Source organism: Cetorhinus maximus, chromosome 4 (assembly GCF_964194155.1).
Source record: "Cetorhinus maximus chromosome 4, sCetMax3.hap1.1, whole genome shotgun sequence".
In the NCBI taxonomy this organism is placed as follows: Eukaryota; Metazoa; Chordata; class Chondrichthyes; order Lamniformes; family Cetorhinidae; genus Cetorhinus; species Cetorhinus maximus.
The window spans coordinates 40,594,086-40,619,202 of NC_135882.1; the positions used below are offsets into that span (position 1 = coordinate 40,594,086).

General features: G+C 41.8%; 1 protein-coding gene across 1 annotated transcript in view; it reads right to left on the reverse strand.

Annotated features, from left to right (window-relative positions):
* Positions 1–25,117, reverse strand: part of itga9 (integrin, alpha 9) — a 574,702-nt gene that overhangs the window by 524,092 nt on the left and 25,493 nt on the right. The window contains exons 4-5 of the mRNA XM_078540091.1: positions 5,779–5,902; positions 4,295–4,362 (exon numbers count right to left, since the gene is read on the reverse strand). Coding sequence (XP_078396217.1) covers positions 4,295–4,362; positions 5,779–5,902 — 192 coding nt within the window. The remainder of the gene's footprint in view (positions 1–4,294; positions 4,363–5,778; positions 5,903–25,117) is intronic.

Genomic DNA, 25,117 nt, shown 5'->3' on the forward strand with positions numbered 1-25,117 from the left:
ATTCTCATCTAGGTCACACTGAAAGTGACAAGCCTACAATGTCTTAGAGAATGTAACTTCACCAAGTGCTTGTTCAATGAAAGCAGAATCAAATTCTTCAATCATGGGTTCAGCAGCGAAGGAGTATAACCTGATCCATGGAAATTTGAAGTTATTGCAAATGTTGCTGATCCTACTAAAGTCCAGAGTCTGCTAGAACTCATCACGCACTGTAGTCACATCATTCCTGACCCGCTATGATATCTGCCCCCCTAAGCAATATGATAAGAGACCACCATGTGGGAGTGGACTACATCAAAAAAACAGCTGTATACCAGATCAAACAACAGCTGTCAGCAAGTTGCGTAAATGTCTCTTTTGACCCTGAGAAAACCACCCAGCTAGTCATGAATGCAAGTCCGTTTGGCTTCGGTGCAGTTCTCGTGCAGAAAGACGATGCAGGCAACATATCAATCATTGCGATGGTAAACAGATCGCTAATGTCTGTAGAGCAAAGTTATTGGCAAACAGAGGCAGAAGCGCTCTTATTCACATGGAGTATCTTATATTTTATCTCTACATGTATAGAAGTGAGCTCAAAGTAATAACTGATTATTGACCACCAGTAAGCTTGTTCAACAATCCACAGAGCAAACTGTCTACTCAAATGGAGCGTTAGATACTCAAACTACAAGAGTACAAGTTCCATAGTGAGTTATCAGCCAGGCAAGCTCAACCCAGCGGACTATCTCTCGCAACATCTGTTACCAACAGTCAGTCCTACTGGTCATGAGGAAAAGTTGCCAAGTAACTTCTTAACTACATAAATGCAGTGCCAAAGTCACTAAAACTAGTTGACATCAGAGCAGCAATAAAACAAGATGGGGCGTTACAATTATGTGTGACAGCTATGGAATCACAAAACTGGAAAGACGTTCTCATAGTCCTCAAAGATCCTCTCAATGTTCAAAATGAGCCCACCATTACAACCAACCCAAAACTTGTGAATGGCAAGTCATCAAAAGGAAAAGGCTGAGCTCCCTGGAAATAAAGGTCACATGTTCCAAAGAGAGTCTGGAGTTTGATCCTTGTGCCTATGCACTGCAGCACTAAGAGCACATGTCTCATTTTCAAAGGCTTCCATCCCCCCTTCAGAGGTGTCTCTGACTCTTTAGGAACATGAGATTCTGGGGCTCAATGGGCATCCCCAGCATTCAAACAGCACAAGTACTCAGAAATATGGCAGAAGCTGTGTGTCTGTTTTAATTTAATTTGCACGTATCCACCCACTGCACGTTTTATTCCACTAGGTTTAAGCACCAGGAGAAGGGATGGAGTGGAGCTTCACCTGGGTGAGCATGCCAGGAATTAAGTTGACCTTTTCACTAAAATGTCAGAGATCTGCTATTATTCTTTTATGTAAAATGAGAGGACGAGAGGATACCTTGGGCACAAAGGACTCCCCCTAAAAGGTTGCTGCCCCCCTCGTTTTTCAGGACGTCCAATTTGAATACAGTACAAATGCAAGTCAGAATGGCCAAACTCTCACAGGATGAGGTTATCCTTTATAAAATAACTTTTATTAATCAACAATACGTGGAAAATGCACATGAAAGAACAGGTTCTATCCGCTATGGCGATTTCTTGGTTCCAAGGCTTGAAGTGGAGCTGCGACAGGATGGTTCTGGCACACAGATGTTTTTAGTAAGGATATGTGGTCACAATGTCCCAGATAGAAAGTGAGAATGTGGTCAAAGCTCTTTCGTAAGAAAAAATGAGGAATCCCAGCAGCTCAACAAGTATCACCAAAAGAGCTCCTTTAATAATTCAACACCAATAGAAACAAAATGCAAGGTACATTTCTTCTCTTTATACAGTTTAGTGGAAGAAATCAAGAATTAATAATTTCTTAATCTTTACATCCCTCAGACCATTTGAAAGCCACAAAGTGTCACACTCTGCATCTGTTATTTGATGCAAAGCATGTGTGCACTTTGAAAGCACCAAAAGAATTTCAAGGTTCAAAACAGTTAACACAAATAAAATCCTGTGAGGAGGAGGTCTTTTAAGTGGATGGAGGAGCCAAAAGAACCATGTTTTGCTCAAGCCCTTTACCCTTCAATTCTGTTCCAGGCGTTTAGCTGTAAGTGTAGTTTAAAGATTCTGATCAAGCTCCCAATATAGCAACACACAGCACCCGTTTTAAAATTCTCACCTACAATTAGGTATTTAAGCTAATTTAGAAAAAGATGAACCATGAGAACTTTCTGGAAAGGAAGAAAAAGTTTCTTGCTGGATGATTTAAGTAATAAGAATGGATTAGTTTAGCATCCTTTATTTTCTATATCATAATTCAATCAAATATCAGTATTTGCCATTCCAGGTGATAGAGAGTTATTCGCATTAAATGACGCTTTGGGTGAAATTCTAGTTCAGAGTTTAGCACAGATACTGCAGATTTTAAAACTGGTGAATTTTCTACCAATCTTGATATTCTGATGCACACAGTCCCATATATGTGTCTGAGAACTGCGCAAAAAAAATTTATAAAGCTGCTATTAGAAAGGAAGCCACACAACATTTGCTTGATCAGAGTCTATATTATGCTTGAGAATGTACATTATAGTAATTCCTTAGCACGTATAACTGAAACAATTAGGGTGCGTGCTGTTGTTGATAAAATGGAGCACACTGGAAACTAGATCGCTAAGTGTTGTATTTTTTTTGTATCTTTTCATTTAACAAGATCAGGGTTAGCCACCTTTCCCACTTCAGTCACTCCGAATTAACATTCCAATTCCAGGCCCAGATTTTCGCTACAACGGAGAGGCTGTCCATTGTGGCAAAAAAAATCCCAGAAATGGCTGGAAATTATAAGCCCTGCCCCCAAACATAGCATTTCCTATTTCCGTGGGGCAGGACTGGAGACACCGGGGTTTGTACATGTACGGTTTACACAGGCCATTTAAAGCATCAGCTGCCTCCACTGAAGTGAGATTTTGGTAGGCCAGAAGTATGAAACCCAATGTGTGTAAATTAGACCAGGTAAGAGGACTTGGTGGGTTCTTTTGGATAGCCAGGGTACCCCTTTGGAAAGGTAAGATACCCCTTTGAATATGGTCCCAGGACACCTTTGGGAGAGGTAAGGCACCCTTCTAGGATTGTTAAAAGTAAAGCTGATTATGCACGTATTACTCACAAACTCGGTGGAACTGTCGAATCTGTCAAAGACCTGTCAGGTTGTCAAAATACTGTCAACCTGTCAGGGAATTGTCAAAGAGCTGTCACGCTACCATCAAAGAACTGTCAAGGTTGTCAAAGATTACTATGTGAGTTGGCATGGAGGCGATAAGGGCAGAGGGTGGTGGATGAGGGTTGGCACTAAGTCAGCATAGGACCATAAATGGCCTTGGGGATGAGGGGCCATGGAGGGTAGGTGGGGGACATGAGATAACATAGGTTGGCATGGATGGAGCATGGGGTGTGTATGGGGGAGCTGGTGAGGGGTGGGAGCTAGAGGGCCATTTTTTGTTTCAATCTTTTTATAAATAACTTAAAGTACCGGAGCACAGAGGCAGGTCTTCCGCCCAGCCGCGTCCACACCTGGCAGGCTTCACACTCATTCCAGGGGTAAGGGTCCCAACTTACCAATCCAGCCCGCATACCTGCACCCCCCTACGAAAATCCCAACTGCAGGTGGCCATTTTTAAAGCTCAGGTTTACAGAATTGGGAATTCTCCTGTCTCTCTGCACTTGACCCAGGAGCAAAAATCTACCAGGTATGGGCCAGATAAAAGCTGAAAAATCGCCATGTTCTTTCCTGATGCAGTGTCTCACATCCTTGACCACAAGACAGATCAGAGAATATGTTGCTGAGATTAGGGTTATTGCTCCCAATTTTCCAGTTAGCAGGGATGCAGCATGATGAGCTCCATGCCTTATGCTCCATCTGTTCCTCACAAAATTGTACCGTCTCACTTGGTTAAGGTTTTAAAGTTCCCTTGCTCTGTGCTGATCCTTAAAGCCAACCTCTAATGGGGGTCTGACCACTGCACCAGCGTTTTATCCATTTTTCACAACAGCCAATACCAGTCCTTGAATTTTGTGTGATGGTCCCAACCCATTTATCAAACCTAGGTTAAGTGTCCAAATTCAGTGTCCCTCACATTCAATACAATTCTCATGCTATTAATCTGGATGGTACTTGAACCCAAGTCCTAGGTATAAAGAAGCAGTGTCCAGATTGCATTAGTCCATACACTGTACAGTATTCCACTATACAGATTTCAGTAAGGCAGAAAGATTGATTACTTACCTCAATGAAGTGGCCTGCTATTCCAGCCTGGCAGGAACCATGTTCCTCACCATACTTCTTCTTGTACTCTGCACAAAAAACATCCACAGTTTATTAAAGTCTTTGCCAGAAACTGGAGTCAATGCTTTTCAGAACTCCTTATTTGAAAATGAATTTCTATTACTGATGCTCCATGGTCATATAGCCCTTAAAGAAAAAGCCAGGGTTAAGTGCAGTGAGAAAGTGTACCTGAATTCTAGCAGCCCTTTGAGAACAGCCTGGGAGGCAGGAAGGGTGACACAACGGCAGTAGGTGGCAGACGGTAGAATGCCCTTTCCGCTGCCAGACCATCTTGTCAGCGGTGCGAAAAGTGACAAAGAGCCTGCCTGCCCAGAGCCCAATTGAGCCCTTAAGGGCTTCTTCCTGCCCCCATTGGCATTTTACCAGTGGCTGGGAACCCTCCATCCAGTGGATAGGCCGTTCAGTGAAACCTGGTGGTCCCCTGACAGACTCCAGTGTAGGAAGAAAGTTCCTTCCTTTTCACACGCTCTTTGGTCATGAAGAGAGCCCACCCAACAGCAATGGCCGCCCAATGGCAACAACGGCAACTGCTCTCAGTGCCCCTACTCCCTCTCTCAGCAGCCTGCCTGACTGCCCCCGCTGCCCCCAGACCACACTAACTTGACCTTGTGGGCACACACCATCCAAGTGCATTCCAGTAGTTGTCACTGCTGCTAAGCTGCTGGCTGTTTGTTTGGCTGGCAGCTCTTGAGGGTGGCTGCCGTCCTTAACTGGCTGTTCTAAATTGGTTGCCACTGGCAAAATGTGGCCCTAAGTCCCGCTGCCTGTAGAAGTGGGATCAACCTCCCCCACTACTCCCCAACCCCTCTTTCAGCCATGGTGGCAAATTCTCTGCTCTCTATGTAAATTCCTGACCATGGTGTCTGGGTTTTGCACCTCTCAGATTTCCCGGAACCCTTGGGGCAGGACTTTTCGTCGGCGTGCGGGCATGATCGGCGGGCCCGGGAGCAGACGGAGAATGGGCCATCGACCACAATCGGCCCTCCACCGCCAATTAACAGCCAACCAGTGTGAAGCGCGCACCGAAATGGTGGGGGGGGGGGGGGTTGCAGGCACTGATGTAGGCATGGGCAAGCACTGAATTAAGTCCGTTTTCAGATTGAAACATTGTTCAAGTGCATAACAACTGGTTTTGATCCCAGATATATGAAACAGGCACCTGGAAATTACAATCCTCAAACAATGGGATTTAACTCTCCATCTTTTGAAACCTGGATTGGACAGTTAAAAATCAGTAGTCACATTCCCTCCCACAGCCCACACCCAGCTGAAAGGTGAGAGAAGCTACCTGCTCCCAGGCCTCTCTGCCACTGGTGACTAAGAACTGTATGTGGAGAATTGCAGCAAAACATGCCACTTTTTCTAAACCCAAGGTCTAGATTGGTTAGTCTCTCCTTTACCAATAATTACAGCAAGTACTTTACCTTGGTAACAGGGGAGGAGTTCTTTAGTTCTTCTGGATAAATTAGGTGGAATGATGTAACAGGCTCCATGGGGTAGGATATGTTCTGACTCATAGTGTATATTCTTCCAACGATGTGCACATGCCTATAATCAAGTGATATGCAAAAGTAACTATGTGCTCTACATACTTTGAGAAAAAAAATGCATAGTATGTGCACTTCCTGTACCAAAATCTTCCTCCTGCTCTCACAATTTCTGGTCACTCTTTTTTGGTCAACAATTGCCATTGTGAATTGCCATTTCAATATACCTCCTTCAATTTTGCTATGTTTCATGTCAGTGTAATTGGATACTTTGTTCCCTACCTGTTGCTGTGCCGTGAATTGAGAGCTTCACCGCAGGCCATTGCTATCCTGTACAGATATACATATTTCTTAAAAAATCAACTATCCATGAGCAAAGACACGAGCAAGTTAACTAGTCTCAGGGCAAAAAATAGGTTTGATCTTACAAATTAGAGCTTCCAGCACTAAGCTTCATACATTTATTTGCAACTTGCTGACTTCCAGGCCCAGATTCCCAGTCTATGCTCTCAGCATGCACTGATGCACCAGAAATTTCCTTGACTGTTCTCCTGATCAGCCAGCGTAATTTCAGCAGCGATTCCATTCATGAATCTATCTGGAATTTCCAATGATCCTCTGGTGAAGTTACAGTAGCTGATTAGGAGTGCTTCTTGTGGAAATTCTCAGCAAAACTCTGTGCCAGGAACTGTAAAGTACAAACAAGGTGGGGAGACCAACATCCATTTTGTTAAGTGTATGAACTTCTTCTGTTCTAATATTTATGATTTTTGTCAGAAAATCTGCAGCACATGCAGCTACACTTATCCGGAGATAAAGACAAACCACATCCTGTCAGTATTTGTAACCTCCATAACTGTTTGGACTAGCAGCCTCCTGTTTAACCAGCTTATTCAAGGCCTTAGAAAATGTAAATCAATATAAATGTGAACAAAAGGATAAAATGATTATTAGTAATTAAAAACAAAATGCATATTTTATTTAAAAATTGTATGTATTCCATATGAAATTCCCTGCCCATAAACTTAATTTTATGTTGCAATGTTCCATTGAAGTCAAATGCAAGCTTATGGGACAACACTTCATCTTCCAATTAGGCATTTTACAGCCTTCTGGACTCAACATTGACTTCAACAACTTTAGCCCATGAGCTCTGTCCTCCATTTTGTATTTTTTCCCCCTGTCTGCTAGTCTGTATCTTGTCCTTGTGTTTTGCTTTCAGACGGCACTAACCTTTATTCTGCTATTAGCACCTCATCAGCGTATTGGAGCTCAATGACTAAGGTTGAGGTGGTCTTATCTCCAAAGAATTGGCTACCTGAAGAAGCGAGTGTTTGAGCTTCACATCAAAACTGAAACCAAGCTCATGGTTTACCAAGCGGTCGTGATCCCTTCCTTACTGTACCGGCCTGCAAAATGGACAACGTATAGGGGGCACCTCAAAGTGCTGGAGTCATACCATCAATGTTGCCTGCAGAAGATCTTACATATTAAGACAGACTACCAACATCAGTATCCTCTCAAGCAGGTACCACAAACATCAAGGCTATGACCATCTGCCATCAGCTTCGTTGGGTTAGTCACAGTTCAAATGTCAGATATCAAGCTCCCAAAACAGGTCATCTTCTCCCAGCTGAGTTGGGGCAGACGCACCAGAGGAGGACAGAAGAAGTACTTTTAGGATGTGCTGGAGGCTACTAAGAAGAAATGCAATAAAAACAGAAAATGCTCGAAAAACTCAGCGGGTCTGGCAGCATCTGTGGAGAGAGAAACAGTTAACGTTTCGAGTCCATATGACTCTTCTTCAGGGCTCTGAAGAAGGGTCATACAGACTCGAAATGTTAACTCCATTTCTCTCTCCACAGATGCTGTCAGCTTGCTGAGTTTTTATAGCATTTTCTGTTTTTATTTCAGATTTCCAGCATCCGCAGTATTTTGCTTTTATCTTATGAAGAAATGCAACATTGACATCAACTCCTGGGAGACCATCACCTTGAACCAAACCAGATGGCAGCAATGTCTGTGGGAAGGATCCTAGCAATTTGAGACCCAGTGACAACAAGAAGAAGAGGAAAAGAGAGGACGACATAAAAAACTCGTGATGTCCTGAATTGATAACACACAACCAGACATCCCACATGACAACAAATGTCCTTCGTGCCATAAAGTCTGCAGATCCCGAATCGGCCTCATCAGTCATTTTCAGACTCATGGAAGACAATTATCCTCACTAGCGAGGGATAGCCAATAATAATTGGCACCTACTCTGGACCAATGCTTTGTTCCTTTACTACTACCATTACCTTTGCCTTTTATTCCATGACATCTTGTCATTTAATCTCTCCCACCTTCTAACCTAGCCCTAACCTTCCCTTTTGCTCCATCTGACCCTCCACCCCCCCTTTTCAACAGCATAAAAGACATCATATTTCTACCTCTCTTCATGTCCAAAGAAGAGGCATATTGGACTCGAAACCTTAATTCTGTTTCTCTCTCCACAGATGCTGCCAGTCCTGCTGAATGTTTCCAGCACATGGTGCCACGAGCCTCGGTGACAATTTTGATGTCAACATTTATCACTGAAAATGAATTATAATGGGAATTCTGTATGTGAACAGATCCAAGAGATGGTGCACTTATAGGCTGATGTAAACACTGTAGTTTACAATGTATGCCTGGATTTTCATCTTTGAGTCGGGAATTGCAAGTCAGGCATTTCCTGATGTCATGATGCCGCCTCCTGTCCAGCAGTGCCTGCCCACACTATTTTCATCATGGGGTTGTAGGGATGGGCTGGAGTTGGGACCATCACAAGCCTGAGACAGGGATAGAGGCGGACAGATGCTTAGGCAGGCAGGTTAAAAGGCCCACCTCCAATCACCGGTGCATCAGCCCAACTCTGCACATGAGTATTAGTCACCCTAGCCCTTACATCCCACCCACCCTCATACCCCTTCATAACCCCTCGCTGACCTCTCCATATCCCCCATGCCCACTCACACAGTATCCACTATGCACATAAGTTGTGAGCTCTATAATAACATTGGAAGTCTTTGAGGTGCTCAGGAAACTGACAAAATAAACAGCCATTTAAAAACCTCTTTAAAAAAAAACATAATCCTATTAACTGCTTATAAAACTGTCAATCAAAACAATGGTCACAGTCCCCTTGGCAGATGTGTTAACAACCCTGATGAGTTGACAACCCTGATGAGTTGAATCCATTTAGAACTCAGCCCAGCATTCATAATGGGATTCCATTGCATAGCTATGTCAACAAAGCTTCTGGAGCTGAATACATTAAACTGCTCAACAGATAGCTGGATAGTCAATCAAAGAAAAGATTAAATCACAGGGGAAATCTGACACTTTAAAATCTGAATCTCAATACTGTTGAATGCAGAAGAACACATTGAATAAAGTACTCTAATGCATTTGAACATGTTCAGAATTCTAGTCAATTTAATGGTCACTTAACTTTTCTAAACAAAGCTCTATCATTAATCACTGTATGAAAAACATTTGTCTTATCATAAACTATTACATTATGACATGTGATGCTGTCAACACCTTTTGAACTTACTAATCAAAAGGTTCCTGACTCCAGACCAGGCTTCCGCCACGGTTCAGGACTCCTCTGAGGTGCTGTGAACCAAACCTCCTACGAAAACTTGCCCAACTCCATAGAAATAGCAGGGTGTTCTATAATGCCCAACCCTGAAATAGAGTAGGCAAGGGCAGTATTGTTACCCGCACCCTTATTCTGCACCTTTAAAAATCCCACATGCCGGAAATGGAGTGGTATCATGAAACTGGGTCCCACCCGTCATTTTTAAGTCCCACCTGCCTCTGGTCCGACATGGATGGAGGCATTAAAATTCAGTCCAAGATGTTAATTTGAGGCAAAAACAAAAATACCTGGAAAAACTCAGCAGGTCTGGCAGCATCTGCAGAGAGGAACATAGTTAACATTTCGAGTCTGAATGACCCTTCAACAGAACTAAGTAAAAATAGAAGGGAGGTGAAATATAAGCTGGTTTAAGGGGGTGGGGGGGGAGGAGGGTGGGGGGGGGGGGAAACAAGTAGAGCTGGATAAAGGGCCTGTGATAAGTGGAGATAACCAAAAGATGTCATAGACAAAAGGACAAAGAGGTGTTGAAGGTGGTGATATTATCTAAGGAATGTGCTAATTAAGGGTAGAAAGCAGGAGAAGCAAGGTACAGATAGCCCTAATGGGGGTGGGGTGGGGTGAAGGGACCGAACAGTAAGAGGTGACTTGATTGAAACGTATGATCGAAACATATGAATGAGCAATAGGAATAAAAAGGGCTGCAGCCTTGGCTATAACACTTCCTCTGGAGAGGTTTCTCCTCCACACTGATGGCCTTAAAGAGGTGCGGCCCTTCCTTATTTTTAACATTTAAGCAACTAACAGGGAGCATCTCTATTTTGAGATGCATTCACTCCTCCCCAGATGTCTCAGCAAAGCCCACCTCTCCTAGTGGGCCTTCTATTCAAGTGCTGTGGGCACTCCTATTGGGTCTCTGGCCACCGGAATCCACATGCTGTCTTTAATTGGGCGGTGAACATGGATGCAGCCTCTTAATTGGCCATAAGATTCCCCATCAGTGCACCTTTGACGCGTGCAGGGCTGGGACTTAGAAATGGTCCTGGCCTGCTATTATAAAAAATGTGGTATTGTGTGTTGCACTGAGTAAAGCTAACATGATCAACTGCAGGCAGTCATTATTGAACTAGCTTTATTTACACCTCTCCAACACAACAAAATGCACAGATTTTGTCATATACTACACACCCTTCCCTTCCCACTTAAAAAACTTATACATTAAAATGTAAAATGATACATAAAGTTCTCAGAATACAATATGACTAAATCAATGATACTGAAATTTTAACAGTTTGGGTTACATACTTGTTTTTACTGCAATCACAACCGAAACATATGTGACCGATACTTTCAGAGTAATCTTCATGTAAAAACGTTTCTTCTCCTTAACACCAGTTAACAAATATCTCCTTAACAAAAATGTCATCATTTGGCAAGAAATAATGAAAAGAACATTTTTTTTTCTTCTTTCTTCCTTCATCTTTTCAATTAACCTATCTGATTCTGTCTTGAGTATCTCCTTCCATTTCCATTGGCTTGACTTTGCTCTTTCAACCTCTCCGACTGTCAAATCTGAACTTTGACTTCACTAGCAACTCCACTTTATAGTTGGGCCTGTTTCTTTGATTGATTTGTCTTAATCAAAGACTCTAACTCACTTTGCTGTAGATTCTGTAAAACAGCAAATTTTCAGTTTGACTTTCAATTTCTTCCTGACTTTCCCTTTGGGGTGCAGGAGGAATTTCTACTATAGGGGGTTTCTCCTGCTCTCCCTTTGTCAGATGTCCTCTATCAAGCAAATGATCTACATGACACTAAAGGAGTTGATCTCTAATCTTCACTAGATATGTAAATGTATTTAGTCTCTTAATAACACCTTCAATCACGTGCCTCTCCTTATCACTTTGGTGATTTTTCACCTTGACCTTCTAATCAGCATTGAGCTCTCTAAGTTCCATGCCTGTTGTGTCAAGACTCATCATCTTTGTCTTGCTTTTCTCTTACTTTGATGTAGCTATTGGCCAAAACAAGGTACTTTTCTCTTCCAGTTCAAATAAATTAACATATACTCATTCCCACGGTTTTCTCATGTTTGACCATGGAATGAAAGGAACCTTGGTTGGATCATTTCGCATTCTGAGACACACCACAACTTTTCACTAACTCTTCTACTTACCTTTGGATACAAAGATAACTTCTCAATTGTACTGTTTTCATCCAGGCTATCCCTCTATGCTCTTAATGTAGCTCCTCTAACAAGTTCTCTCTTTTTGGCAGAATAATGATCTTAAACCCCATAGCAGACAGCATTGAACTCAGTTCATTTCTATATGCAAAATGCTCCTGAAATTTTTCATCCTCACACTCATTAGGCCAGCTATTCATGACATAAATGAGCACTTTGTTAAGCACCACGTCCTTCCAAGTTTCTTCACTAATTTCTCTGGTAGACACTGTCATTTGTGAACATTAAGCAATTCACAAGTAGCTCAGGGATAGAAATTGATCAATCTTCACGGAAAATCTAGAAAGAACATCTGCATTTGTATGATTTGCTGCATCATGATATTTAATCTCATACTGATGGGCCACCAAAGTCAATGCCCATCTCAAAAGCTATGTTGCTGCTAGGGATGGTACTCCCTTCGATGAATCAAATGTACCCAAAGGGCTTGGTGGTCAGTTAACAAAGTGAACTTCCTACCATACAAGTATTTGTGGAACTTAGTAACACCACAACAGAATAGGATTGCTCATGCCTCTTTCTCAGCTTGAATATTTTGCTCTGACTTTGTTAAAGTACATGAAGCATATGCTACAGGCTTCTCCACAATGTCTTCAACTAGGGTGAGATAACACCACAACTAACCGCCCCCCGTGGTGAGGCATTACACACTAAAACCAATTTTTTCTTGGGATCATAGTGGGTCAAAACAGCACCACTAATCAGTACTTTCTTCACTTCTTCAAATACATTCTAACACTCCACAGACCACTCCCAATCTGCTCCATCTTTGAGCAGTTGTTACAGTGGAGCAACTATATTGGCTAAATCAGGGATGAACTGAGAATACACAACAATCCCTTTGAACGTTCTAAGTTCTTCTTTGCTTTCAAAATCCCCTCAACCTTCTCCTGCATTGGGTGGATGCCTTCACCATCTATTTGGTGACCGGAGTATGTTACACTCGACACCATGAAGTATAACCTGTGCTTTTATGCTTTGATGCCATACTTTTAAAGTTGATCTCGGACTTTATTCAACCTTACAAAGTGCTTTTTCTCTGTCTTACTGCCAGTTAGAATGTCATCTAAGAAGCAGCAGACACCTTTCATCCAACTTAGTACCTGATCCATGATACTCTGGAACACTGTGGGAGCAGTAGATTATGGCAACCTTTCTTACTGGTACAATCCCTCGTTTTATGAATGTTAAGCAGTTGCCTGCTCTTGTCAGTTAATTCTAACTGCAATTATGCATTTGACAAATCTATTTTACTAAACACCTTTCAATTGGCTAAACTAGAAAATTAATCTTCACCGGTAGGTAGTGGGTAAATATCATTCTCAATCACATTATTTGTTGTTTGCTTATAATCTCCAAAAATCCCAACAAACCCATCTGCTTTTTGAACTACCACAATGGGAGTGCCCTATTCCTGCTCTTCACTTTCTTAATTGCCCCTGTTCTTCCCAATCTATTCAGCTCTTTACTTAATGCTTCTAACTATGCATAAAGCACTAGTCTAGTCTTGCAAAATGTCAGTTGTACATTGTCCTTTATCTTGACTTCAGCCTTGAGATGCTTAATTTTATCATTTCATCCTTCTTATTCAAAGCCCATTTTGTGCTCTCTTAGCACTTTCTCAATGATTCTTACTGATCCCTACTGTAAATAGCTCAGCTAGTTTAACCATATCTTCTTAAGTCAATTCCTTCCCATCGGGGGACTTTGTTTCCTCCTACTACTAATGGCAAGCAATAGGATGTATTATCATATTCCACCCTAACACTAACTTGACCTAGCACTGGAATGCTGTTGTTGGAATAACTAGTCAGTTTCACACCAGTTTTGCGTAAGGGAATGAGACTTAGAGTCTCCTTGTACTCTCTTTCCAAGATAACAGGCATGGCTACAGCTTTATCAACAATGAAAGTAAGTTGTCAATCTCCAAATTTAATTTTTATGTGGGTGCTTGAATTATATCTTCAGCCCTATGACTCTCATCTTCCATGTGCTGTTTTCCTTGCTCTCTGACTGAGTGCAACTCTTGATCTTGCTGTTAGATAACATCAACTTTTATTTCCACTATATCAGCATTCAAGGATTTCCAAACTCCTGAGCTAACTTTAGATCTACCACGACCTTGACCTGGCACATGGCTGCGACCGAGAGCTTTGCCACAAGCTGGCGCATTACTGTTTCCTCTACTCCTGCATGCCTTTTGAATAAGACTGACTTTCACACAGGCATAGCACTTTGGCTAGAAATGGGAGCATTTAGATGGTTGGTGGCTATCATAGCAATGGTAGCATCTAAATTTCTGACTCAGATTGTGAACTTGGCCGCCATGGCCTGGATCTTGTTAAAATTCGGGGCGCCTCCGCTGCCTTTTCAGGAAAAGAACTCCCTTGCAATTTTGCAACTATCTCCTTCTGCATTCCTGTGGCTATGGCCTCACCACAGGCCATCAGTGTATTGCCTTTGCTCAAAAGCCTAGTCTTGATTTTATTGTTCTTTGGGCCTCCTATGAGCTTGTCCCAAAGGTCAATTTCTAAGTTTGTGCCATACCCACAGTTACAAGAGAGCTTCTTTAATTCAAGATGGTAATCTGCAACAGTCTCACTTTGCAACTGCTTCTTTTCACAGAATGCAATGGTCAGTGCAACCTCATTCTCAGTTACACCATAATATGAGTCCTGAATCTCATCAATTTCAGAATAGGCCTTAGTGCTGGGGCCTTGCAGGCAACACTGGTTAGACACCACCTCAAAAGCATATAGCCCCATCATGGTGTAGAAAGCATTTACTCTATCCTCATCTATTTTATTCACTTTCAGCCAAATGTGTAACCTTTCTTCATAATTACATATGTCCTCTTTGTTAGAGTTGAATTACCACTGGTGTCCACAAATATGCCTTCAGTGCCATTTTTCAATTAGGTACCATGCTGACTCACTGACCTGCACCTGAATATGATGTGCACACACAAAGCAATTATGCAAATTGCTCAAGTTTCCTCAAAATCAATTTGAGAAGTTCCAAAAATGTGTCACGATGTTCTTCGTTCCTTAATTTCTCAAGTAAAATGTAAAAAAAGAATTCTAGCCCACCCAGCCTCATCATTAGTTTTCCCTTGTATATTGCACTGAGCAAAACTAACACATGGTCAACTGCAGGCAGCCGTTATTGAACTAACTTTATTTACACCTTGCCAACAGAGAGGGCAGCAAAGAGGGCAATCTCACAAAATGCTCAGGACATTCAAGATAATACATTCGGCAAGATTCTACCTTTGATTTCCAACAATATGCAGAAGGCCTCAAAGACAACAGCCAGTCCAACCTCATGTGAATACAGATGCCACTGCAGACTTATTTCAGTTTTCCACCACAAGGGATATGTGGGGCTAGGCCGAAGATATATTTAAATCATGCAAATGACCCAGCCCAACAATTTGGGCACTCTAAATTCTGACAGAAACAGCAAAATCAGAGTAATTTAGGACTTTGAGCTTCATATCCAGACCTAAATGTGCCTTACAACAGTTTTAACCTGTATTTCCTTGGCCTATGCTCACAATTTCATTTGAAGTAATACTCCAGATTTTCTTACTCCAGACTTTATCATATAATGTACTATCTCAAATTTCTAGGTCACCTCCCAGTTATATCATTTTGAGGCTAAATAGCCCAAACTTCTTCAGTATATCTCATGCCTCAGACTAAGGATCAGCCTCTTGGTTCTCTTTATGAACTGCCACCAACACTGGAAATGTCTCCAACTCCCAGCTGAATAGCTGCAGCCAGTTGCACTACCCCTGCTCACTTTGATCATCTGCTTTTCATTCCACTGGGGCTTGCTGCCAGTAATCTGATCTGTCATCAGACATATGATTGCTCAATAGATCTCCTTATCCTAAATGTGAGGTGCTGAGAGAGTGAAGGCAGGCCTATCATGGAGGATAGAGAAGTAGCAACAGAGACACAAACAGAGACAGAGAGAGCTCACACATGGCTATACAAGATGTTCATGAGACACTAGCATATTCATCGTAAGTTGCAAGTGCAACTCTAGTGGCTTAGAACATCAGTTTTTACCCCTGAATTACCGTATTCAAACAACTTCCTATACACCCGTTCTTTAAAGTAATTCCTGAATAACTCACAAAAGGACAGGAAATAGGAGGGTGCAAGGAAGTAGATGAAGCAAATGCCACAGAGAATTCCAAAGGACAGGAATGTCATGATTGCCAATAGTGAGAGTAAAATGAAAGTGAAAATTTACATTACACAGCATTAAAAGAGCAAATTGTGTCGTTTTTAACTGGAAAGATCAGGAAAGACCCTGAATCAAGCTTTAATCGGAGTGGTGTTGCTTCCTTCTTTTTGCAACTTTGTTTACAAGTAAATAATTTAAAGTTTATTTCATTTCAACAATTGTTTACACCAAACTAAATGAAGACAGATGAATGGCATCCTGTCTATTTCAAACGTATTTGTATGTTTAGCCTTTAATCAGGAGGCAGTCTCTTCCTGTTGGCCAAACTGATATTAAGAAGGGCAATTCAGGTAAGTTATCTGTAGAAAATCAGTTCATATTATAACTATAGGGGAACTTTTCAAGGTTCTGCACCCCATGTGGTTCGAGTCTGAAACGCACTGCCTGAAAGTGTGGTGGAGGCTGTTTCAATTGAGGCATTCAAGAGGGCATTAGATGATTATTTGAATAGAAACAATGTGCAAGGGTACGGGGAAAAGGCAGGAAAATGGCACTAAATCATAATGCTCACTTGGAGAGCTGGTGCAGACATGATGGGCTGAGTGGCCTCCTCCTGCACTGTGATTCTGCACAAGGCTGGAGCATGGGCTGAAGATAGGACAATGACAAAGAGACTGATTCCACAACCACTGTAGTCAGGCTACACATCTGGAGCCCTGTCTCACAAAATTGCCCATATCATTCTTGTACCATAAATCAAAATGACTCTCTTCATACTTTAGGCAATGAATCTGAAATATCTAACCTAGTTCTGTATGAGGTGCTAAGTTTGGATATCTTGATAATGCAACAACTCAGCAGTATTCATCCATCAGTGTTGAATTTACAGCGTTTCCTAGATTGTGTAACTATGGCACACATTACCTTTACTATTATTGGTACATCTATTACTAACACCACAACTGCAATATTACTACTATCAGTATTACATCTAGTTTCCCTACTGCCACTAGTTTTACTACAACAAGCACCATTTATATAGATAAAAGCAAGAAAACTGCGGATGCTGGAAATCCAAAACAAAAACAAAAATACCTGGAAAAACTCAGCAGGTCTGGCAGCATCTGTGGAGAGGAGCACAGCTAACGTTTCGAGTCCAAATCTGTTGCAGGGTCATTCGGACTCGAAACGTTAACTGTGTTCCTCTCCACAGATGCTGCCAGACCTGTTGAGTTTTTCCAGGTATTACCATTTATATAGTCTCTTCAACATAGAAAAATATCTCAAAATCAAAATACTAAATATGCCTGGTTATAATATATGGAGAAACAGAGAGGAAAGAGAAAGCATGTGATGTGTACAAGAGCAAGTACGAGAGAGCATCAACCAAGCAGTTCTGAAAGCTGATCGAACTACCTAGGCTGGGTTCTTACTATAGGAATTGTTTCAAATTACTATTGCTCTCACTGCTTAAAAGTTCAGTGTAGATTGGACCAGGATGGGTAATGGCCAAAGCAATTTACAACAGGCCTTCTGCCAAGACTTTCAAACCTATTAAAATGACCACGAAGAGTACCTACTGTATCCAAACTGTGCATTTAACAGTGATTTACCTCATGTTTTTGAGAGATTGTTGCACTAGTGCTTCATGTGCACATCCCAAGTCCCTTCTTCCCAACCACAGAAAGCTTCTTTCACTCTTCCAGAGTGCTCTCTTGTCTTTCTCCCATTCTCTCTCAATTTTGCTATATCCTGCTGTTCTTACTCTTCCTCCTCCCCTTATGTTACTGCCTGTTATGGAGCCATCCATTGTTAACAATAAACCAGTTGAAACCAGACCAATGCTTTGCCATTCTAATTAAGCTAAGCACTCACGCTGGTAATAAATGATTGAAATTCAAACCTTTTAATGTATCGCTGCAGACTGCTGCAATTGGAAACAGCAAGTGTAAATAAACTATACCTTAGAATATCAATCATTTAGAAAAAAGCACTCTTGAGATGGCTGATATCTCATAATTCTGCATCTGCTCATCTCTCTGATCATTTACCTTCTCTCATTCACCTTTTCCTGACGTGAGAAACGTAATTTCCCAACAGCCAACATTCACTGGATAAGTTTTACCACCAAGAGTGCAAAGTACTTAAAGGGCATTGTCTTCATCAAAAAGTATTTGACAAACTTCTTTTTGTTTGATTGGCAGCATGTGGTGCATTAAAAAGAACCATTCTGCTATGGCATGGAACAGTTTCCCCCACCACCATTCCCCCCACCCTACTGCCCAAACAAGAGACAACAAATACTTTTTTTATATTCACATTGCCCCTTTAACTGTGGTTCCTCTGGTTTACACAAGTAGCCCAAATGTGTAAGTTCAGCATTTTCCAATCCCTTCTCTCAAAGTAAAGGCATTCGACAGTCTACAACAAAACCAATTTTCTAGTCAAGAACATTTAAACACATGAAGACAAAGTCAGAATTTTCTGAAGAAAGTAGGCCCTTCATAAGCACATTTAAGTTCCTGATTATTTTTGAGATTTCCCTCTTGTTATATTGAACTACATCGTTATATTTAATGGTAAAAAGACTTGCATTTATATAGTACTTTTCATGAATTCAGGATTCCTTAAAGCACTTTACAGCAAATGAAATGCATTTGGAGTGTAGTCACTGTTGTAATTTGGGAAATGCGGCAACTGACAGTGCAGCACTCCCTGAATATTGCATCAGAATGTCCGCTTAGATTTCTGTGCTCATGTCTTGGAGTGGGGTATGAACCTACTGACTCAGAGGAAAGACTGCTGCCAACTTAGCCATAGCTGCCACTAAAAGTGAAAACTACTTTTGTTGAAAAGGCCCGCAGGCAATTTACAGCATAAACCTCAAAACCAACTATAATCGTCTGGCAGCTTGCTGACTAATTGGATGAAAACTCAGTCAGACCCTTGTCACTACAGATAACCAGGTTTAATAAAGGGAAGCTGCAGGACGAGAGCTGTACTGGGGAAGGAGGGTAACCCAGCGTGTGTATGGGGGCACATGTTTCTTTGTCCAAGTGACCTCAAGATGGTGAGGGCTAAGATGATGAGGCCAGATGAACATGTGAGGGTATATGTGCGAGAATGGGTGGTGATGTCCCTTAAGCTGGCAGTGAGTGAGGTGCCAGTGAATGTGTGATGGGCTTGAGTGTGTGAGTTTAGAGTGATGAGATGGTTGCCATACCCTGGCTGCACGGATGAGATTATTCATCCTCTATCTGCACTGGATGGCCAACCTCTTCTGTGCAGCATTGACACTGACCACTGCTACCACCACCTGCCATGCTGGATTGGTGATGCCGCTGCCTGTCCTGTGGCCAGAGCAGGGGTAGAGGACATCACGTCAGGCCTCCATGGCATCCAAATGGCATTCCAGTTATGCGCCATTAAACCTGAAGTCTTTTTGCCTTTCGTGGACATCTTCCCTGCAGTAGTCGTGGGCTGGAAGCACAGAGGGGTGCACTTGGCTGGACTTTGAATATGGCGCCCGGCGTGATGAAGCGGCAAGGTGATGGTGTGGCAGGTGAATGAAAGCCTGCCCGCCATGGAAATGGCGTGTTTCCTGGGAACGCATAAGTAATGCGGCGGGTTTGGGACGATACGGCGTGAAAAGCTGCCATCGCGGCCGCCGCACTTAGTACAAATCTTGGGTGATTCTGCCCAGCAACGTGACAATGTCCAGATAATCCATTTTTAGTTATTGGCTGAGAGATAAATATTAGCCAGAACACCAGGAAAAAATTTTCCTGCTAATTTTCAAAAAGTGCCATATATCCAACTGAAGGGACAAACCAGGCCTCAGTCTAACATCCCATCCAAAAGACAGCATCTCCAATAATGTAGCACTCCTTCAATACGCTACTAGAATGTCAGCCTACACTTTGTGCTCGAGTCTCTAACCTAGAGACTATCACTCAAATACTCCCATAATTTCCTATGGTTTCAGAGCAGGAATCTTCTTACCATCTTCATAAGGGATATGGGGATGGTGCTGGAAAATGGTGTTGAAGTGGAAGATCAGCCATGATCTCACTGAATGCTGGAGCAGGCTTGAAAGGCTGAATGGCCTACTCCTGTTCCTATTTCTTACGTTCTTATGTTCTAAGCTGAATGGCCTTTTCTCATTCTTATATATCTATGTACACCTCCATATACCTCTTGTGACTAAGCTTGGAGGACTGTTCGGCACTGTGAATAATATACAACCACAAGGAGGTCAGAAAGAAACAATGGAAATCTCATTTTCCAAAGAGCAACATTGATGAGCCCTGCCATTATGATTCTGAAATAAGAACAGATATTGCTGAAAAGAGAGACAGGTTGTTGACGCCTACCACCTTGCATTCATCAGGACAAATGCAAGTAATGAGCTTGACTAATTATCTGAAATTGGTTGGTGGTGTAGCTATTAACGCACTCAGAATTGTTCAGCAAGAGATGCCCAATCATGGAATCCCATCTAACAATAGATGTTTTATTTTGGCTTTAGAAAATGCGGGCTGGTTGAGAATGGTCTGTACCCTACTTATTACAAACAGCCAAAGGAATATATTTCACCTCTCTCCTAACTATACTCAGTTCTGCCGAAGGGTCGTGAGGACTCGAAACGTTAACTGATTTCTTCTCCACCGATGCTGCCAGACCTGCTGAGTTTTTCCAGGTAATTCTGTTTTTGTTTTAGCCGAAGGAACATGTTGTTTGAGTTGAAAAGCCAATCGTTTGGACATATGGCCTATGTACTTGGCATTGCACCTCCACTGTAATTCACACAGGAAGTTGCTCAATTGTGTGGCAGGCAGACTCAAAGATCGCGAATGCATCATTTACATATCAGAAAGATTACGTGATAGGAGGTCAGGGCTCATTCGATCAAAAATTAGTTTCCTGTGGAAACTGCCAAAAATGTTAGCGAGTGCTGGACCTATAGGTGTACATGGCTATACCGTCTATTTGGGCCTACATGGTGTCATTATAACTAAGCTCAACTGCATGCGTTGCCCAGTCTGGACAAAGTATCTCAAAAATTTGAACAACAGGTTCAGCAAGCTGTTTCACGCTACTATGCAGCAGTGCTGTGAGTGGTATTTTCCACTACTGTCAGTAGAAAAAGACATTCTGCCTAGTCACAATTGAGTAACATCGTGTGTGAATTTCAGTGCCAATGCGATGCCAGCTACATTGACTGTACATCCCAACAACTGGCTGACCAAATCAAACAACATGTTCTCCTCTGACTGTTCTTAATAGGCAGAGTACAAACTGTACTCAACCAGCCCATGCTTGCAAAATCCAAAAACAAAACATCAAATGCTAAATGTGATTCCACGATTGGGTAGTACTTGCTGAATAACCCTCAGTGCGCTAATGGCTACATTTTCAATTTAGATAATCCAGCGAGCTAAACATGACTCATTTACACTTGCTAGGAGCAACATAGGTTCATATGCAGGGACCCATTTTCTGCAAACAAAGCTGTCAAGCCTTATGTCTTTTTTGAATTACCTAGAAGCATGGGGAACCTATAGTTCCCCATCACTTTCTCCAAGTCAACACCTTAGTCAGAGTCGACTTGTCAATGAATCAACAGCCTTTTCTCCTGTAGTATATATTATTGTGATCATTTGAAATTTAGCATTCTTGCATTTGTCCTGATGAGTGCAAGCTTCAGCAGCATGTCTCTCCTTTTCAATAATATTCACCAAGTGACTGTAAGAATAAATATTTAGCTGATACTCCTAACCATAAAGTGATCTGAGCTTTTGTGGTTTCACACAAATCACTTCTGGGTGAAATATCATCCCTGACAAATAATGCTGTGTTTTGGTGGAGGGATATGAAGTATTAAAGCAATCAAACTTCTTCTGACACAAATACATTTCCACCTGTTCACAGACTGGCAAGTCAATGAGCTACTACAAAAGATTTCACCAGCTCAGAGCCTCCTCCTGCTGATATCCCAGCCTATTTGCAAACACTCTGTACAAATGTCTTTCTGCACTAAATTAGTGGGTGGCCTTAGCAAAACAACATTGGACATTAAAGGATCAATTCACTGGTGAAAGCTGTAGGGAGACCCTCAAGAGACCCACTCCCAAAACTTGACTCCTGTCTTCAGATCCCCATGTGTCCATTTACAAGGCTACACGTGGAAGGTCACTGAGAAACGTGAGCTTAATCTTTCTTCTTACTTCCCTAGTTCACTGCCGTTTCTTTTGAAGTGCAGGTACTAATAACCTTCACTATAGATTACTGGGCTGTCATCAATCAAGAGCTACAATTTTACGGGTAATAATTTAAATAAACCATACAATGTGTTTGGCAGGTAGCTGAGATATACAATACCTCCAGTCATCAATTTTTTTTGCTTGGGAACATCAAAAGAGTAATTAGGGCCACATTTTTGACTGCAATATATTTTTTGTTGTGGGATTTCCATTCGTCTATCACGCAACTATTTTAAGTTGCCATCAGTTCAGTTGAATTGACTCTCATATGTAATCAAACTCCTAATTCATTTAATGAAAATATATATTTTAGAGAATTTGGGCTAAATTATTGATGGAAGGAATCAGTGAGTTGCCAGTCACAATGTATCCTATTTGTATCTTTAATCATCTAAAGTATCCTATTTGTATCTTTAATCATCTAAACACTCCTCTCGGCTGGAAGTCAAACTCCATGCCAAAGGAGCACCATTAACTTCACAGCCCAGTATAGATCTGAAAGCAGATATTTCATGTCACACACCACATGGTGGGATTAAGAATTTTTGAGGCCTTGTCCTTCTGCACCGCACGCCCCTCCCCCTTTAGGATTGCTTGAGGTGTCATCACCTGACCTCATCCCTCCAACTGACCCATCCTGTCGGACAGCCATTCTACCCTCCCCGCATCTTCAATATTTTTATAACCAGTAAACGATGAGAAAAGCTATTTTTACTCATGTTCCTTGGATATTTCTCCTGGGCTTTTCACAGTACTGTCCAGGGATTAACCGTTAATTCCTGGAATTGCTGGGGGCAATATTGGAATGTTGGAAACCCTACTGTCTCCTTCCACTACCACCACCCCAACACCATTCAGTCCATCAAAATATAAAGATGTTATAAATGGCATGTGTCAGTATTTATATGGTAACAAATCCGACAGCTCTGCCTCTTCCCCTTCTGACAGCATTTTTAAATGCTGGGTTATTTTGATCCAATAGTTAGATGAGCTATTATTGTGTTAGTGATTCCTGGACATTAGGCTCATGAGGCTGCGTGAAAAATCTGCACCTGCCTGACCAGAAGCATATTTTCGGCACACATTTTTCCCTTGCACTTGCTCAGCTTCCACCTGTTTCCAGATCAACAGAAGCCGGTGACTACCATCCTCGAACTGGCCAAAATGTAATTTGAAGAATTTAACATATACCCGTGAGACGAGAATTGTAAAGAATTCAGCAAAAAGTATATCTTACAGGTCTAAAGGTCGAAGGGACCAAGATAAAATTGGTGATGGAGAGCCCTGAAAGCTTGTGCTGAGTGTTGTGCACAAGCAGCTGCTTAGATGGGGAATGTTGGATATTTAGGGAAGGAAACAGCCAGAGTCATTTTTAACATTGAAGACGCCATTTGCAAGTAGCATACTGATATTTTGTAATACTGTGATATTCCCAAAAAACCAAGGGTACCTGCAATGGAAATTGTGTCATTTAATTCTGTGATTATGGAAGTGCCAAAAAAAGGGATTCCTAACCATATGACAGGACTGTTACTGCCTCTTTAAACAAAGGATTAAAAGAAAAAATTGTTAAAGAATCTAAATTGAAAACACGTAGAGTTTATCCTTAATAAATAGAGACAATAATGCACCATATAAACACAAAGAATTTGTGCTAAACAGAGTTTGTATTAAACAAACAACAAGGCCCAATTTGAATGGAGGTGAGGACGCAGTGCATGCATACCCCAAAACTGTCAGTAAACCAGGGGACATGGAGATCTCAATACTATCAATATTTTTGCTGACCCACCCAAACCTTCAACAGGCAGGGGCAGGGCTTCAGGAGCATGAGTTAAGACCCAGGAAAGTGGTAAGGTGGGTTCTAGATGTGATCGGGGAAAGAGGTGCAGCTTGGGTAAGAGAGGCTCAAGGCTTTGTTCTAAGGCCCATCGGAGAATTCCTAACCCACAAGGAAACCTAAAGTTAAAATTTAAAACTACCACGCTGGGCTCCTTCTGACCCACGCTCACCCTCCAAGCAGGACTGGTCTGATGGGGAAGCTGTCACTCCTCATTCAGACCAATATTGCAATTGTGCCCTGATGACAAAGTCCCGCCGTCCGCAACTTCCTCTTTCACAAATTCGCTTATCTGCGCAAAAGTCTTCGTATACCAGTTCACCCATTGTGGGCCCAAATGTTCACTTACCACAACTTTAAAAGTAAAATATAGAAGCCATCTTTAAAAGATACCGGAAAAAGAAAAACAGCCTAAGTTAAAAAAAAGGAAGGTATCCATGATGTATTTCCTGCAGTAGAAAGTGCGCACAGTGCGTGCGTTGTCTGCTGTTGTTTGCATATAGGTGTTCCTTTTGCTGCGATTTAATTCCTGATCACAGTTCACCCCCACTCTCAAATGAAGTACTGCAAGTGTGACAAATTTTACATTTTTCTTGTTTACTTGTTTAATTAAACAACTTCTCTAGTAAATTTATTAAACACATAGTTTTTATTGCCTTTGATCCTTCATACATGCAAAATTTTACGATGGCTGGATCCTATGTAATTGACTTCCATTGTAAGGTATGTTCGTCATTTGCGATTTCACCATTTGCGAGATTTTGCAGGAACGTAATCCCTGCGAATGGCGGGACTTTACTGTAATCAGTACTCGATCAGAATATTTAGAGGTCTCAGCTGACTTCCTGTAGGGGTCATGTTTGCCTGTTCAAAAGAACAGGTGAACCTAAGAATGCAGCAGGAAGGCAGCGAAATCAGAAGGTATAAGTGACTGGCTTCATTTATTACTCCCCTCATCTCCCCACTGTCTTCCACCAAGTGGAAGGAATTAAAATCAAGCCCAAGAGTTTGTACAAAATAGATAAAGAGTTTGTATTAAACAAACACATTAAGTTACTGCTAACTTGCTGGTTTAAAAGAAGAGCTATATTCAGGGAATGTCC